This window comes from Wyeomyia smithii, chromosome 1 (genome assembly GCF_029784165.1).
Source record: "Wyeomyia smithii strain HCP4-BCI-WySm-NY-G18 chromosome 1, ASM2978416v1, whole genome shotgun sequence".
NCBI classification, from domain to species: Eukaryota; Metazoa; Arthropoda; class Insecta; order Diptera; family Culicidae; genus Wyeomyia; species Wyeomyia smithii.
The window spans coordinates 56231958-56250194 of NC_073694.1; the positions used below are offsets into that span (position 1 = coordinate 56231958).

The following is an 18237-nucleotide window of genomic DNA, read 5'->3' on the forward strand; positions in this document are numbered from 1 at the left end:
ATGTTTGCTTCACCACAGCAAACATAAAACAGCATTTTCATAGGGAACGCATTTACTATTTCCGAGTCTTGTGCTTTCGAAAATTCGAAGTGGTGACTCGAAGTCGGTCATTTTTGGGTTCAATGAGGTTTCACCTTAAATGGCATCTGAGGTCGATTTCCGGCCTCTGGATTTCATTCCGTTCGTTTTCAGCTCAGGTTGATCGAAATCTGAGTTCCAAACCAAAGTTCCAATAATACTATAGTTAGTTTTGATGGACGCGTAACGGAACTAATTTTCCAATCGGTTATTGAGAGAATGAAGGAAATCCGTTAAAAACTGACTGAATTATAAGCATTTGAAATTAGATAATTTTTGTGACGCTCTTTTCTTTTTATACCCTCTCTCAAGACGTAAATCTACGTCAAAACCCAAAAAAATGTTTTTCTCGAAAAACAACACTTGAAAACATTAAATGTTATACATTAAGAGCAAAAACATGATAGGACTCGCACTGAATCCGAAAAAACAGGACAGGTTTTAACAGGAGATTCATTCTCTAACACAAGTCTGACCGGAAAACTAGAAAGTTCCGAGCTCCGAAAAAACATGCATAATGCTTTTGTTTGTGTCCTGCCAGCAAATATCGAGGAGAAAGGCAGGTTGAAAGGGAGTAACCTAAATAAATTATTGTTATGAAGCAAAACGGGATTAAAGAAACAGTGATTTGGCGGGCTCACATCAGTAACTCTGGAAGTTTCATCTTCTCGAAAAAAGTCCTCATGCAAAATTCCAGCTCAATCGCGGAGCACTTTCTCTGAACCAAGTATCGACAAAAAACTCTATTCTCATAGACAGATAGACAATCGTTGCGTTCTTTTGTTGCATAGTCTTTTCCCGACATTTCTCCGTCGGGATAAAGTGTTGATACTAGACACCTTGTTTCCCGTGTAAGAATCAACGACGTCCACATAGCAGCGAAATAAGTAGGCAGCTAAAAAATGGCGATTAAGTTTTTTTTCTTGCTAACTATAGGTGACAGGAACAAAGCCGAGAAACAAAAAACTAGAGAAGAACAGGGATAAAAACCGGAAAGAATTTGTTTAATAAAATCAACCTAGCAACAAACAGACTTGGTTCCGGGTGGTCGTTATTTTTCCTGTGAAATTGAGACTTAAGTATCACAAGTCTCTGGCATAAGAATAAAATATTAACTTTGTATTTGCAATCGGAAACTTCTTGTTCTGGAATTGTCTCTAAAAAAATTTCTCGGAGTCAGAGAATTTTCGAGCTGGAAGACTCTACCAGAAGGTCGATTTTTCACAAAAATAGTATATTTAAGACAACATTAGATCTCGAAGTTTCATGCTTTTTTATGACATCTTGTTTGAAAACATTTCGAGAATCAATGAAACTTCTTCATGAAAATTTTTTTGAGTATTTTTTTATCGATCAAAAGAGTGAGATTATGACCGCTTTGAGGTTCCACATTCCTAAGATCGATTGAGCTGAAATTTTGCATGAGGCCATCTTAATGCCTATAAAGTTGTGTAACGATTATATCTAGAAGTTTCTTGATACATAATTTAAGAAGTCAAAGATTTAATTCATACGCATAACGATCACTAGAAAAGATCTAAGTTATTTAGAATTGCAATGGGACTATTCTTGTAATTTCGTGATACAGCGGTTCTCAACCTTTTTTTGTTCGCGTACCCCTTGAGACATTTTTCAAAGCGATTTCAAAGCGAGTGGGAGAGAGTAGTGGTGAATCATGTTGTGGTAGTCTTGTTCAGGTCACGAATTGAACTATAATTTGTTTTATTGCTACAGTCATGTTTTAAGAGCAAGATTGAACAACAAATGAAGTATTTAGAAGAAAAATTGCTTTGTACGCCATTACTGATTTTCGAGAACCGCTGTCGTAATAGATCAATTCGCATTTCTTGAGTGTGGATGTGGATATTCAATTTACATTAAAATTGTAGTGAAGGCTATTAACACGAGCTCGATAATTTGTTCATCTTTTCAAGAACAACTTGAGAATTGGAATATCGTCACTTGAGAATCTTACAATTCATTTTCGCTAGGTCATTTGTACGATCGATGGACTCCAAATCAATGAATGACAGAAAAATCACTTTTTGGTTTTGAGCTGAATTGATCTTGTGATAGCTAATGATACCATCTTACTGGCAATTGCAAAGTCGCAAAAATATCGGTAAAGCTTGTTTAAAAATTGCCTCGTTCTCAATCAAACAGAGCTCTAAAACTACTCGCACGTAACATAAAACATGGGATTTTTCACTACACATACCCGGCTATCGATTCCCACCCCCTCTACGATAGGGGCACTTTTTCAGTTTGCAGAGAAGATGAAACTAATCGGAAACAATGTACTTTCCGATGCCTTCTATCAAAACAGGAACAAATAAATTGTATGTCTACCGTATGGCTTGGCAACTCTGTACACACCACCCACCACCCAGTAAACATATATAAAAACTACTCTACCAATCAACGTTTTTGCACTCCATTGCTCTTTCACTCTAACGTTCTCTCTTTCCCCAACTGTACGTGTGTGTCTCTCTCTTTGTTTCTCTGTTGAGTAAGGACTGCTACTCACCAACTCCCAAGCAGGACAACATACTTGAGGGGTTGGTTAGTTAGCATACTCGAGCGCCCAGCATGCTGCCAGGCAGGATGCGGAACAGGAACAGGTGGTACACATGGTCGGGAGAAACAACAGCAGCATACATTATTCGCAGCCGAGCCTGACCTGATGGGTTGTAGAACGGTCTGGTCTGGTCTGCTGACTGTGTGTCTACGGTTCGGATCGGTTTGGTTTAGTTGCGGAATCAGTTGTGCGCCAGAAAGAGACCGAGTAGGATCAGCCAGAAAACGGCAGCAGCAGCAGCAGCAGTGCGACTTTCTGCATGTTTAATAAAAAGTTCAAATATCGATTTTTCAGTTTCACATCCTGATTCCTAGCTTATTTTTCTTTTCCGTTTTTCGGTCGGTTATTTGCCGTGTGTGTGAGTGCGCTTTCTCGGTGCAGATTGTGTTTCGCCGATCGCCTAGATTAGACTGTTGATATCGTAATGAACGTTCCGGAGTGAACGGGGCTGGCAGGAGTTTCTGCCCGCACAGCTGGTAAAGCGGAAATCGAAGTGCCGTAATTATCGTCGTCGCCGCTGTGGAGAAAAACAGAAATAATAGCCTACGGGCCAGGACAAAAAGTGATGTGCAACAGAAGAATTCAGTAACTGAATGGGTCAGTTGGACCGTAAGCTAAGAGCGTGTTTGCACGTGCAATTGTGGTTTTTCTGCTAAACTATCCTAGAAGAATGTAGTGAGAAAAATCGAATTGACCACCCCTACAGTACTAATCGGGTCTAAGTTAGAAGTGAGGATAAATTTCACTAGTGAATGGTGGTAACAAACGCAGCCTCTAGTGCACGTGAACAGAGGATCTTCTCCATTATTGACTCGCGAAACGCCAGTAGAAGGAAAAACCATTATTGTATGCGAACATGCGGAGAAAAATGTCGTCGACACGAACTGTGTTACAGCAGTGTGGGATGCACCATCGAGACGATTTCCATTACAGAGGCACCCCATGAAAGCGGCTACAACGAAATGTGTACTTTGCACACTACTCAAGACAATTCTTCTTCTACAGAAACATGAGAAAGTTCAGCTGTAAGGTTTTACGACAATATTGAATGCTTTAATGTGATTCACACATGCAGTGCCGTATTTTTTTATTTACATCAATCATTTGTATGATATATGATGTATCAAACTCAACCATAGCTTTTAGCTTCAGTTAGTTACTGGGTTAGGAACAAAATCAAGATGGAAACTTCTTACTGTACTGTACTCACTTAATGGGTTTCGTTTCTTCTTTGTTTTGCGAATGATTGATGCCTGCTAATATTTTTTTTCTCTTCATTTTCGCACCTCGGTAATTCAATTGAAGTTACTCTTGTCTAGGGGAAACCCATTCATTTAACTATTGCTTGCTAAGGAGTCATTTTGTCGATATTTTATGATAGCTTCAAATTGCTGTTGTTTTGCTGATGGCATGATTTCACGTTTCACGATAGTAATCAAAATTTCAATTATGCTGAGTCTCAATCGATGTTCGAAGCATGAGCACTCTATTTGAGACGTATACGGATATTATCATACAATATCAATAGAATTCCTAATGGTCATTCATTTGAGCTTAGATATATTTCTTTCTAGACAAACGATATCACTGACTTCAAGCGAATAAGTGAATTATAGTAAAGTCCCTGATTGCATTACAGAATAAAGTTTAATCTTCAAAGAATTCACAAAAATAGTCAGAAACAGTGAAACTATAAAGCTATGTATAACCCTTTAGGGGTTAAATCTACCAAGTGCTTAAAAAAAAGGCTTTTTTCATGATTTTTTGATTTTTTGAGATGTAAGGTATATAAATAATATATCATTGGATTGAGCAACTCTTGCAGAATAGAAAAAATATTTTTATTGCTATTTATGTTACAAAATGGCGGCTGTGCAGCGATTGCCGTGAACCGCTTTTTTTTAAAGTTGTTCCGCGGTGAGCAGTAGAAGTCGTGCCCAACTCCACCTATAACCAAAACAAAATTTTTTTCATTATCTACATAAGTGTCGCTAGTGAAGTACACATGATTATATTTTTAGAATTTTTCTTCGCAAAATGGCATCGGTTTGAAACAAAAAAGTTCTGTTTCGATAAAAAAAAATCGACTTTGATTGTTTATAACTTTAGTTGTTGTTAATAAATCGCTTAAATCGTGTGTACTTCACTAGATAATCTAATGAAGAAGCTACAGTAAAAATTTCAAGTCAATCGGATGTAAACTTTTCAGTTCTACTGCTCGTTGATTTTGAAAAAAAGGTTTTGAGAAAAACGCGTTTAAAGTTTCAAAATGCTATAAATCTTAAGAATCGCAATTGGCGCCCGATCCCACGCAAAACTCAAACTTGTCACTCATATTTAAGTACTTTTGAATATAACTCACAGTTAAAAAGTATAGAAAAACTCAAACAAAGAATGTACACAACGAGAACGGCTGATCGACTAAACAAAGGGAAATTGTGAGTAAACACGTTCTGTAGAGACGCTATAACGGTCGAAATTCGATGTAGAGACCGTTATACTACTAAACAAATAAAAATAATAATAATAAAAATAAATTTTTTTTTTGGTAGTTATAACCCCTTAATATATTAATAAAATAAATAATGAAGAGTCGGTTTTGATATAAAACTGCTCCTTTCGGTAAGCTTCTGCAGAGGGGGAGATGTAACATAAAATCGGAAAATGAATAATTTTTGCCAATTTAAAACGCTCATAACTCAGTTAGATTTCAACGAATACCTTTCGTTTTTGCAGCATTCGAAAGGAAAACTAGTCACGCGTAAATAAAAAGGCGGAAAATTGTTAATAACCAATGTGGTATTAAAAAATCTAAAGCCTTTTTCGAACTCAAATTCGACTAGTTTTCGGAACCGGGATGATATCCAAAGGCCGAGAATCAACCTTTTTCTGAATTTCAAGATGGCGACTTCTGGTTTCGGGTAAACAACCCAAAATGGAAAAGCACCGCCCAATGTGGGTATTTCTATATTCGAGATAATGCACAAAGGCTAAAAATAGACCTCAGATCTACGGGTAAGACCTTGAGGCTAGACACCTTTATTTTTATGAAAAATATTTCGATAATATTACACGATATTGGTTGATACATTTTGATATTTATCGTTTATCTGTCAATTGACATCCTCCAGCGATAATGTAACGCTTGATGTAACGCCAATGAGCTATGATGTAGATTGAGGGGTGCCCGAAAATGAAACGGTGAATACTTTTTAATATTGAATATTGCAAATATTGCCCTTAGGGGCATGACACTATTGATATGTTGCGAAATATTCCCAATATTCAATATTGAAAAGTATTTACCGTTCCAATTTCGGGCACCCCTCTATCTATATCATAGCCCAATGCCGTTACATCAAGCGTTACAATATTGTTGGAGGATGTCAATTGACAGATAAACGATAAATATCAAAATATATCAGCCAATTTCAGCGCAATTTCTTGATAAGACGCTGGTTCACATCCAGGGGAGGCGTAGTAGCGTTGAAATTAATCAAGTTGAACTTTGCTAGTAGTTCTTGGTCGATCACTACAGTACCGCTAGATCTGGTCAGTATCAGTCCAAACACCAGCTTGATTGCTCTCAGGGACGAATGACCGTTTGGGGTTAAAGTCCCTTCAAAAGAAATCAATCAATCAATTGCTCTCAAGTCTTCATCTTGAAGTTCGCATATAACTGCTGCTTGATCCGGGTCAACAGCTGTTCTTCGTCCGGAACAATCAGGAAATCTTCGACGCAAATTGCAACGATGATTAGCTTTCGTTCGACAACTTGATGGTAGATGCACGTGTCATATTTCGAACACCTAAAGCGTTTTGTTGGTGCTTCATTGACGCGGAATCCTTCTGGTCGTTCTATATGGACTTCTTCCTTTCCCAGATCGCCCTGTAGGAACGCAGTAACCATCTGGTGCACAATAACACCAGAAGATAACGCGCCATTGCGTACCGCCTTTTATTTGTGAACAGCCCTTGGTTACGAGTTGGGCCTTATACCGCTCTGTAGAACCGTAAACCGTTTTAACCTTGAAGACCCATTTATTTTTGAACGCATTCCGTCCGGGAGGCAGGTCGATCGAACGCCATGTATTATTGTCGATCAGCAAATGATACTCTTCCTTCATTGCTTCGATCCAAGCTTCTTCATGCTTCTTCGTTGTGACCCTGTGAGGAATACGCCTGTGGCAGATGCTGAGAGCCTCCAAGTCACTGTGCTCAGAAATCTGTTGTAGGTCAACGTCTTCTTTTTTAACTCGAAATTCCCTGTGACACGCCAGCCTTCTTCAAGTTGGTTGCCTGGATTATATGAAGGGACAAATTTTTGAAGAAGGATACTTTATGTGACCAAACAATCAGAATATTTGCCTTAGGGATGGCGCTCTCTCTCACTGAGCCTCGTTGTAGGATATACATTTTCTCGCGCAGAGCGCGGAGAGAGTGCTGACGGTTGTGGTGTCCTTGAATCGTTCAATTTCGGATGTTCAACAAAACACGGTTCCGCCTCTTTTGCTTGAGCTACTTGAACCGGTTCACCGAGTTGGACCTCATCATCGAATTCCTGACCGTTGGTGTAGTATGTTCTATTTTCATTGCATACTAGCACACTATCATTGACCAAATACTGTGCATCTTTGGTTTTCGAATAAACTTGGTCATCCTCGATTATTGGTTTGCTGCACTAAATACTCTGTATCTCTTGGAGCATTCCGCCTACCCAACCAGAATGCAAGGAATGGATTTCGCGTCCCTAATAAACATCGCGCCTCCTCTTCAATTGTATGATAAATTTTTTTCGAGGACCAATTTCCCTGTACGTTATACGTTATCGTTCTTTCGTGTCGTATTGCGCTCACATTTAGGAAAGACTGGAACTTCTCGGCAACTCCGTCCCGTTGTCAGTTCTCAGGCATTTGATTCTTCTTTCTGATTGATATTCCACGTAGGCTTTGAATTCCTCGAATGCACTAACCGCATTCGTCTTATACTTTAGAAAATAAGCAAACATTCGATTTGTCGCGTCAACGATGAAGGTGATCTAATACCTGCTGCCACCCAAGGACGTCATTTTCATTGGCCTGAATTAATCAATTATAGAACTTCTTCACCTAGTACTCCGCTCGGCCTGATCTGAAAATTTTGATGTTTCCATTTTGTATAGTCCATTCTTCACCCGTCCTGTAACAATTATGCACCCGTAGAACTGCTCACCACCTGTGACCATTTGTTGGTCTCTATCCTCCTGAATGGCGATGCTGATAAGCCCTCTTACAGGCATAGTCGACGTGGCTCCCAAACGTAAGCTTGTCGTAACCCATAACCACCAAGAGCTTCTGAGATCGCTTTAAGGTAATGATGCAATCTCCGTTTCTGACCACCACCTGTTGCTCCGATTGAGGGTTGTTCATAACCGTGACCTGCATCTTATGGTGCGCTGACTCCAATATCCTGGAGTGCATCCAGTCCGGGAACTTCCATGTACGTCACCAGTCTATTAAGGATAATTCTCTCAAGCACCTTGCTCGCAGTGTTCAGCAAGCAGATAGGCCTATATGTAGATGGGTCCTCTGGCAGTTTCCCAGCCTTCGGCAGTGAGACCGATGTCTGCCGCTCCCACCTCTCCGGGAAGAGGCAGTTATCCAGGCACATCTGCATTACTATCCGGAACAGCCTGGGGTCGTTCTTTTCGCCAGCCTGATTGCCAGCTTAGGGATCATCCGGTTCTGGTTCCTTGCTCACCTTTAGGGAGTTGACGATCACGATGACTCATCTGTCACACACAACTGTCGTCGCTCACGGATTGGATGTTCGGCAGGTTAGCCGACCATCCCTGGTCTGTGTCTGAGATACTGGAATGTCAGACGTGAGACTCGACTGCCGGTGGCCAAGGACTGGGATCGTGGTGAGAAAAGAGTCTCTCGGTGATACGCATCAGCATCGCTGGTGATCCTCTCAGACCCTCTTGCTGGCCCTAATCGCACTCTTTAGTGCTGGTCTCGCAGATCCGAATCGAGTTCGTGATCAGTCCTTGGCAGGAGAACGTCACGTCGACGATTGACTCTGCACCATTTCTGCTGTATGTACATTTGGTCCCAACATTGGCCAGATCTAGGTGAGCTTTGCTAAAGCCTCCATCAGGATCTGACCCCTCTGGCTCGCACAGCGACTTCCCCACTCACCAGCCCAAGCGTTGAAGTCGCCCGCCACCACTAACGCATTAGGCCCGTTAGCTCCATGGATAACAGCTGGGTGAACCTTTCGATAAACTAACGTAGCGGAGCATAACAACTGCAGTAGAACACTACGTTCACATTAGCAACCGCGTACCCTTCCTTTGAGGTTAAAACAACGTTGGAACTGGGCCTCCCATATAGTGTTTGGCGTCCCGATTACCGGAACATAACATGCACCTGCATAACTGGCTCCTATCGGGCTCCTTGCAGGTTCAGGACTTATGCACCTGAAGCAAACGTCGACTCAGTGGCCACCTCCACTCCACACTTCGATTGGAGGCCTTGTGCAATGTCGCACCCCTCGGGGATCTCATCCAGGTTTTTGAGCTGGAGCGTTACCTCTAAGGTGAGTGCCCGAACTTGCACCTCTTTTCCTAGAACCTGCTCGGCTACCGTCTTGTAGATAGAGCCTTTATTCTTCGTATCCTTTCGGAGCTCAAGATTGACGACTGGTCCACAAATCCGTCCCTGTGTCCTTGAGCTAGGTTCCGCTTCTCGTTTTCTTCAAGACTTCAGAGTATTTAGACCCGTCTGCCTTGAGTCCGTGCCATTTTTACCCTTGGCGTTCGTTTGTCGCTGCTCCTTCACGGCACTTCCTATCTTCCTGGCGTTCTTTCCCTACCACGGTAATCCACGGGTTTTCCACAGTCGTCTCTCTGTTATTGAACTTATCGGTGTGCTTTCTTACCTTATCGAGAGAAGCTTCCCCCGGGGACTGCTTCGTTCGCTTAGTAACCTGAACCCTACACACTTATTCTCGTTTTAATTGTTCAGTAATTTTTATTACGGTCATGTTCATGTAATGTAATTTTCTGTAATTTTCTCAAAAATAACTCATGACGGTTGAAGTTTTTACCGAATTACCGTTATGCAAAAGGCACTTGACGAGTTCAGCAGAAAACATTACTGACCTTTTCTGTAAACTAAAGTATGTTCTGCACTTTCATAAAGTTCAGTAAATATTTGACGATCTGTCAGCATCTTCCTAGGTGTTGCTGAAAACTCTTCAATTGTTTAACTGAACTCTTGTTGTTTTTACTATACTGTTCGGCAATTTTTCTGCATCTGTCAAAACGAAACATCGAATGTTCGCCATTTTCAAATATTCAGAGTTCCGAAGCTGAGTTTTTAAGTGTTTCGCGTGTGATTTTCAAAAAAAAGGGATATCTTACTTTCAAATATACAAGAAAACGACGTGGAGGTACACGATCTATTCAGTCAGCATATGGAAATTTTTCCTCCACAGGAGAGCAGTTTACTAGAAGCCTGCAACAAAAAGCCTGTATTCATCATAACATTAAACGTATCAAGTTTTTACTCGAATGTGCTGGGAACACCAGTATAATCGATCTAAACAATCCGAAATTCCTTTCTAAAATTATTCAACAGTTGCAATAGCAACTTTCACAATGGTTCATATTTCTCTCGTAACCATGAAAAAACTTTACGTTTACAGAATGCTCGGTAATTTGTGACGAATCGTCAGCTTTGTAAATTTACAGAACGCTCGGTAATTCGTGACGAATAGTCAGCTTTGTAAATACCGAATCATGCAGCAATTTTTGATGAACGCTTCGTAAATTTTTACTGAGCTATCTTCTATGTTTGACGTTTCAGCGAGAATGAAAAATTACCGAGCACTCGTCAAGCAAATAAATTGCTGAACAGATTGCTGATGGCTCAGCTGTTGAGAACTCGTTAAAAAGATTGCTGAGTTCGGTAAAAGAAACTGAGTGTGTAGGAAATCAGTCTGAACCCGTTTACAATTAGTTACCCTCCTAGTCCTTGCCTCTTTTTCGGAGGCTTCAACCCGAGCAAAATCGAGTAGCTCTGGAATATATAGTACGTTGGCAATATTCAGATTAGTAAACGTACCTTTCCCATCAGCGACAAATTCTACACACTTAGTTTCTTTAACCGAACTTAGCAATCTTTTTAACGAGTTCTCAACAGCTGAGCCATCAGCAATCTGTTCAGCAATTTATTTGCTTGACGAGTGCTCGGTAATTTTTCATTCTCGCTGAAACGTCAAACATAGAAGGTAACTCAGTAAAAATTTACGAAGCGTTCATCAAAAATTGCTGCATGATTCGGTATTTACAAAGCTGGCTATTCGTCACGAATTACCGAGCGTTCTATTAATTTACAAAGCTGACGATTCGTCACAAATTACCGAGCATTCTGTAAACGTAAAGTTTTTTCATGGTTACGAGAGAAATATGAACCATTGTGAAAGTTGCTATTGCAACTGTTGAATAATTTTAGAAAGGAATTTCGGATTGTTTAGATCGATTATACTGGTGTTCCCAGCACATTCGAGTAAAAACTTGATACGTTTAATGTTATGATGAATACAGGTTTTTTGTTGCAGGCTTCAAGTAAACTGCTCTCCTGTGGTGGAAAAATTTCCATATGCTGACTGAATAGATCGTGTACCTCCACGTCGTTTTCTTGTAGATTTGAAAGTAAGATATCCATTTTTTTTAATCACACGCAAAACACTTAAAAACTCAGCTTCGGAACTCTGAATATTTGAAAATGGCGGACATTTGATGTTTCGTTTTGACAGATGCAGAAAAACTGCCGAACAGTATAGTAAAAAACAACAAGAGTTCAGTTAAACAATTGAAGATTTTTCAGCAACACCTAGGAAGATGCTGACAGATCGTCAAATATTTACTGAACTTTATAAAAGTGCAGAACATACTGTAGTTTACAGAAAAGGTCAGTAATGTTTTTTGCTGAGCTCGTCAAGTGCCTTTTGCATAACGGTAATTCGGTAAAAACTTCAACCGACATCAGTTATTTTTGAGAAAATTACAAAATGATCAGTATTTTTTCAAATTTACTGAGCATGACCGTAATAAAAATTACTGAACAATTAAAACGAGAATAAGTGTGTATGCTTCCAACAGCTGCAACTTGAGTTTCCATGGCATTGCCCATAGAACGATTCGAACATCGTCTTGGCCTCTTCTAGAGCTTTTTTTTTATCGAAACCTATGCCGTCTTGCTCTCGAATTCAGAATCCACTGGTTTATGCCAAGCCATGCAATGCCGCCTGTTTGTGCCGACCAGAGCCTCCTACCGCCTTCGTCTTTTGTCGACATCCGATGTCCAGGTTTATCACATTTGAAACACTGGACGTTCGAACTACCGGATTCTGCCTCTAGTTCAAACTTCACGGCCTGCTATATTTTTGGTTTGATTATATTTGCCGTTAAATTAACTTCGTACGCATCTAGACCGATGATCGTGGGTTCGTAACGACGTGGCTAGCCCATCGTCAAAATCAACGAAAGCCATTTATCGTCCAACATAAATTCGATTTTATCAAGCTTGTGGCTGGTAGACATTAGCTCGTCCACATAGTCTTTCATTGATAGCTTGTAGATGACGTCTACCAGTTCCAAACGAGTCAACTTTCGTGGAATGTCGTCTTTAAGTTCTTCCAGGCTTCAGACGCCGTTTCTGCTTTCCAGACTATATTGTGTACGGTTCGATACTGAGGCAAATCTTTGCCTGCAAGATCCGCATTAACTTCGGCGTCTTTCAGAGGACTTACAGCATGTCATTTGCCTTCACAGGTCGTAACCATTCACATGGTAAATGTCCATGATTCGTCGTTTTAACGGCCTTTCAATTTATCCACCGGTAACATATATAAACAACCGCCAGGAGGTCTCGAAAGGCCATCTGAACGTCCGCTTCTGAGTTAATGTCTACCACCGGATACGGATTGAACTCGCCGTTATCGCTGTCACTTACAGCTCGATTTCCGCTTCCGTTCCATGTTTCAATCTCAGCGTTTTCGTTTCCAGCTGAACTCCTTTCTCCGTCACATCTTTCGATATGTCTGGTCTGATTTCTACCTTCGAAACGGTTACCATTTCCGCCTCCGGAACGCCTCATTTGATTCCGAGACATTTCTTCTTCTAATTCAAAATATCTTATAGTGAAAATTTTCTCCATCTAGTTGTTCAGCCGTTACTACAGATGTTTTTTACTCCTGGGCCCATAACCTGATAGCAGAGGAAAAGTCGAGTGATGAGGTTGAAGGACAAACGTAAGGTAAAGGCGCAGACAGACTTCCAAGCTGAGTTCCAAACTTGTGTAAAGTTTTTTGTAGTAGCAATTTATAATCAGATAGCGCCACCAGTGACTCCAGCCTCGTACACCAGAAAAAAAATAATATTGTAGCGATAAGGTCACCACACAGAGAACAGGCGGCGCTAGTGTACGAGTGATTTATAAAGCAATTCTCTTTGAAAATTTACACGGAATATTCGATCAATGTTGTTCTTCTTTGAACGTCTGTCTGTGGTAAAAGGTGGCAAATACCCCTGGCCCCCCGAATATAGTCCCCACCCCTTGTCCTAGGTCAGATGGAACAGCCAGGAAGCCGAGGTGATAACTTTTTTTATTTTTTTTTTTGCTCTTCACTTTCCATTTCACAATAACCAATAAATGTTTTAAGAAAAGAGGGCCCCACGGAAATATCTGCCCCGGCCCCTCTCACCCAACTCCGGCTTTGCCAATACGGTTACTTCCGGTTCCTGGAAAACAGGCAGAACGGCTTCTCACTGAATAACTCACAAATCTTTTGGCACAGTTTTTCAACAACGCAAATATTGTTTTGACAACCTGCTTACGAGGACAGCTGACAACTTAAGCCAGAGCCCATCGAATGAATAGCAAAGCTACAAGGATTAAAACCCTAGTTTTCCACCCACAACAGAGCAGAACTTGAATTTTTGGGGGAGGGCGCCTATTAAATTTAAAATTTACCAAAACTTCATGCATCCAATACCCAAATTGTAGAGGGAATCATAGAAATTAGTACATGTGTACATACACATATTTGTGATTTTCGTTTGGTCGAACGAATGAAAAATTTTCCACCTGGTTAGTCACTCAACAAATTATGAAAAACGTTATTTGGCCTCAATAACTATAGATGCATTGCCAAATCATCAACCAACACGACAAAAGTTTTTACTCCAGGATTCACTGATTCAATAAGTTCTGATTTCGATTGCTAAATGAACAATCTCTGCTGACCAGAACCAGACCTGCACCGTTACAGATTTTGAAAAATCTGTATGCACCCGAAAAAAAGGTCTGTATTTTGTTCTTGTACCTACAAGCACAGAGAACAGACATTCATGTTCATATAAAGAAATTTGAAAATCGTGTGTAAAAATTTGAATCAAAATACGTTAATACACTAACGACATCTGTCTTATGGTGCCCTAGTTGCACTGCATAAATATTGCTGTATCGATATTTTATCGATATTAGTGCTTGGTTTGTAAGTGACAAAAGCGCCACATAGCGGGAGCATTACCACTTAGTGGTAAATAACGGTTACAAGTTTTTACACATCGTTTGAAAAGAAGATGAACGTCTGTTCTCTGTGCTACAAGTGCTCGGCTTAAGGCTGACTGAGCTTGGAATCCGACCTCTAACCTCGCCTGAAATTGTGAAAAGGTTGGGTAAAATTCCTGAAAGCAAACTCAGGTCTATAACCGTGATTTTTCCTATGAAAGCCATCGAATCAGGTATTTTTGTTCCAATGTTTTCCCGCTTAGTCAAATGTCGATGTCCAGAAGAAATTAAACAAAGGCGATTTCCCGCTTATGCCGGACGCCCAGCAGAAGTCGAACAAAGAGTGTTGGTTGTCGCCAATGCAAATACAATATAAATACAATCAGCCGCAAATATTCCACGTTGGACGAAGAAACAGCCCGACCAACCACTCTTTAAGTTTCTTCATGAAATGAGAACGATCGCTATCGATTAGTTTTGAACCTATATCGATTGATTTCAGTTGTTGTCGTTTCATAAAGGTGCATAAAGAGTGGTTGATCGGGAGATGTTAAAGCCTGCTCGCACCTATACAAATTCCCATTCTGAACTGTCAGACTGATTGTGAAAACCAAGAAAACAAAGCAAAAATATTGCATTCTTTTTCTCTCACACAAAATTATTCGTAAGGCACCCACTGCATACTGTGAATAAGACAGTCCACGAGACAGTTGCGATCAGCTGATTTCAGTTGAAAAAACAAACGTTGTCCGATCGGTTGTTCTAGTATTGCAAGTGGCGATTCCTAAAACAACAATGAAATATTACTTTAGTATTTATTTTTCCTGGCATTGCAAGGTTTCGTGTTCGGTTGTGTTTTGCAACTTGAAAACCAACAACAATAAAAAATGTTTGAGCAGTGAAACGTCAACCGTGGATTGCCTTAAGTGAATCGGCCCGTCTGGCGGCTATAAGGGAAACGCAATCAAAAAGGGAAAACTGATGTTCGGATGAAATGTTTGTGAGGCAGAGCTACCTGTTCTTTAGTTCGGACATTTTGGGAAACAACAAAATTTCAAACGAAAATTTAAAATATTCAATTGCTAAAATTCTGTACAAATATGTATTAAAAATCAAAAATCTGTATGAATTCTGTATTCTGTATCATTTCTGTATCGTGGTCAAAAAATCTGTACAATACAGAAAAATCAGTATACTTGGCAGCACTGATCAGAACACTGTCATTATGGTTTCTTGTCATGACTACTAGAGGCGCTTTAGTACAAAGAAGCAGCTGAATGCCAAATAAAGCTGATCCTAGCTTATTTTCGATAAAACAATGCATGATTTATCCCCGCAGGATACAGAGATATTGAATTTTATACTTTCTACATTTCAAAAATTGTTGTCAACTCTAATCAAAGCAGTGTTGAGCCATTTATTTCGATCAGAATTCATAATTACAATTCTACTCAGACTGTTGAAGTGTAGAATAAGGATGAACGATTTGGATCAAGAAAGACATAGTAAATGTTTTATCTATAGCTGTACAAAAAGGTTGCTACTCAAATTTTCCAATTCCTCATTATTCATACGTTAGAGTTCAACCAATGAGTATTAAAGAGAGGTGAGGAGGAAACTCACTAACACTTGCACGCGCCCCTCTGCTCGCCCTCCTCTGTCCAGATTTGATGCGAAATAGTGACGTAGCTATTTGGGTTTACCATTGAGTTCGTCTAGCTGTTTACATTTGAAGAAAAATCAAGAAAAATGCACTCTCCTCCTCACCACTCTTTTATGCTCATTGGAGTTCAACCATTTAGAGAGGGGCAGAAGTTCCGCTTTGACAGCGAATTGGTTAATTTTTAGTTTTTAGTTAACAACAGAAAACGACGGGTGGGTTGACACTTTCTGTCTGTTGTATAATTTTTTTATAGTAACTATTCAAAATTGTACATGTATTTTCACTCCCCGACTATGGGACACATTTACAAAAAAAAAAACGGCTGGTCCCGAGAACGGCTAGAACGGCGCCTAATCCCAGAGTGGTGATCAAAAGAATGAGATGTTCACTTTTGACCTAGCGTTTTTGTATTCTGTATGATTCTTGTGCGCGTTATCAAACGAGTAAAATTTTCGACCGCCAACGACTCCATTTATATTTAAATTTATTCTCTATTGTCATTTGGTATTCATTGGACTAACAGAAACTGTTCACCGTTACTAAAGTGAGTCCGCGGGTGTGCGCAAAAATGGGGTTTCTCGCAAAAAAAATCGCCTTGATTTGGTACCATTCAACACACTGCAGTAACACGAAGTAAATGTAGCAAATGTAACTAACTTGCAAATAGCTTCTCTTCAGATAATCTTCTGAGAGCCACGGAATTAAACACTTCAGTAACCTGAGAAGAGCCTTCTCGTTTATCCACCGCTTTTCACAATACAATGGTCAGTTCAACTATCACACTAGATAAGAAATCATCATCATCATCCACATCAGCAGCAACCGCAACCGCTTGTACCGCACAGGCTTCCGCCGAGCAGAGCATCATCTCCATACCACTGAACGCAACCGCTAACAGCAACGGCACCGGAAGCGATCCCTTGAATCTTAGCGAACAGAAGATCTCGATTCTGTTTCCGAAATGCAAGCCTAGAAGTGCCGAACATTGTCACCTAAGCTCCTCTAGCACCAGTGGTGCTAACCACACAAACAACAACTTGATCAACAGCATGAGCATAATAACAAGCAACAGCAAATCGGATATCACGGGCACATCGTCCTCGCTAACTACACCCACCTCACTCGCATCATCGTCATACACATTCAGCAGCAAATCGTACGGGATGGAACCGAATACGTTCCGGGCCACCGTTGGCAATAGTGGAGCTGGCTCTGGTTATGAACTTTTGGGTGACAAATCAGACTTCAGCTCGCGAATGAACAACAATCACTATGAAAGCAGCAGCCGTTCCAATGCAAGACACACAATGAACTCCGTCGACAAGTACAGCTTCTATTACAACAACCAACCTCCGCCGCTGTCCGCGTCACCCACGGAGAACAACGCAAACACCGTCGGTGGCGGAAGCCATTTTCTCCCTTCGGACGACGACGACGAAGAGGAGGAAATACACAAAGCAAGTAGCTACCAACGCCACAGTTACTACGGTGGTCGTCAATCGCACTACTATAATCTTCCAAAGCAAGATCCCGGAACGCCTAGCAGCTCTTCGCGCTATCACTGGGACTTGTCACCCAGCAGTACCCTCCCGTATTCGGCACCGATCTCATCCGCAACGTCAACGGCCCCAAAGCGATCGTCGCTCAAGCCTTCCTACACCCAGGTCCTTCAATCACCGCTAGAGGACGAAAGCGATGTCGAGGATCGGCTAAAATATTTCAACTACCAAAACGAAATGCACAACAACGGGCCACTCAAGACAAACATTAGCGACAAACCGAGCGTGGCGAGCGGAATCTACTGTAATTACAAAACTAATGAAATGATAGTTTTCAATGACATCGAGGAGGAACGGCGGCGTGTTCACCAACAACAACAACAGCCGCCACAGGAAATCTCGACCGGAGCAGGACTTCGAGTAACCGCCACCGTCGATGAGCTGGAGGCGGGAATGAATATGCATCATAGTCATCCACATCATCATCATGCACCGCTTCATCGCCACCAGCAGCAGCTGGTGACTGCCGGTGATGGTAGCGGTGCTAACAGCAGCAGTGCTGTCCTTGCTGGCAAGGCGGATGACAACGGTGCTCACAAAGCGGCAGACTCACTGGCTAACTCTGGATCGAATATAATGGGTGAGTTTTATTTTTGCTTTCTTACTACCCCTTTAGCGTTCTAAAATTAAGGCTTGGGAAAGGGCTATACATAGGTCCCTATAGCTGTCATAGTCGTAGGCAGGATTTGCGTTTGGAGGGAGAAGAGTTGTGAGGCAAAATAAAACTACAAATGGTTTTGTCACAAGAGAGTACTGGCTAAATAGAAAAACTGATATTCTCGCGCTGTTCACTATGAT

At 40.9% G+C, this 18237-nt stretch overlaps 1 protein-coding gene across 8 annotated transcripts in view; it reads left to right on the forward strand.

The window, feature by feature from the left end:
• The window catches only part of LOC129725459 (probable serine/threonine-protein kinase DDB_G0282963), a 102141-nt gene that overhangs the window by 10510 nt on the left and 73394 nt on the right, over positions 1-18237 (forward strand). For 2 of the 8 annotated variants that reach the window (XM_055681337.1, XM_055681391.1), the window contains exons 2-3: positions 2951-3253; positions 16559-18019. In XM_055681337.1, the coding sequence (XP_055537312.1) occupies positions 16642-18019 (1378 nt within the window). In that variant the 5' untranslated portion in view covers positions 2951-3253; positions 16559-16641. Of the gene's footprint in view, positions 1-2950; positions 3266-3336; positions 3503-16547; positions 18020-18237 lie in introns of those variants that run through there. The other 6 variants (XM_055681369.1, XM_055681377.1, XM_055681341.1 and 3 more) reach the window with 6 other exon arrangements.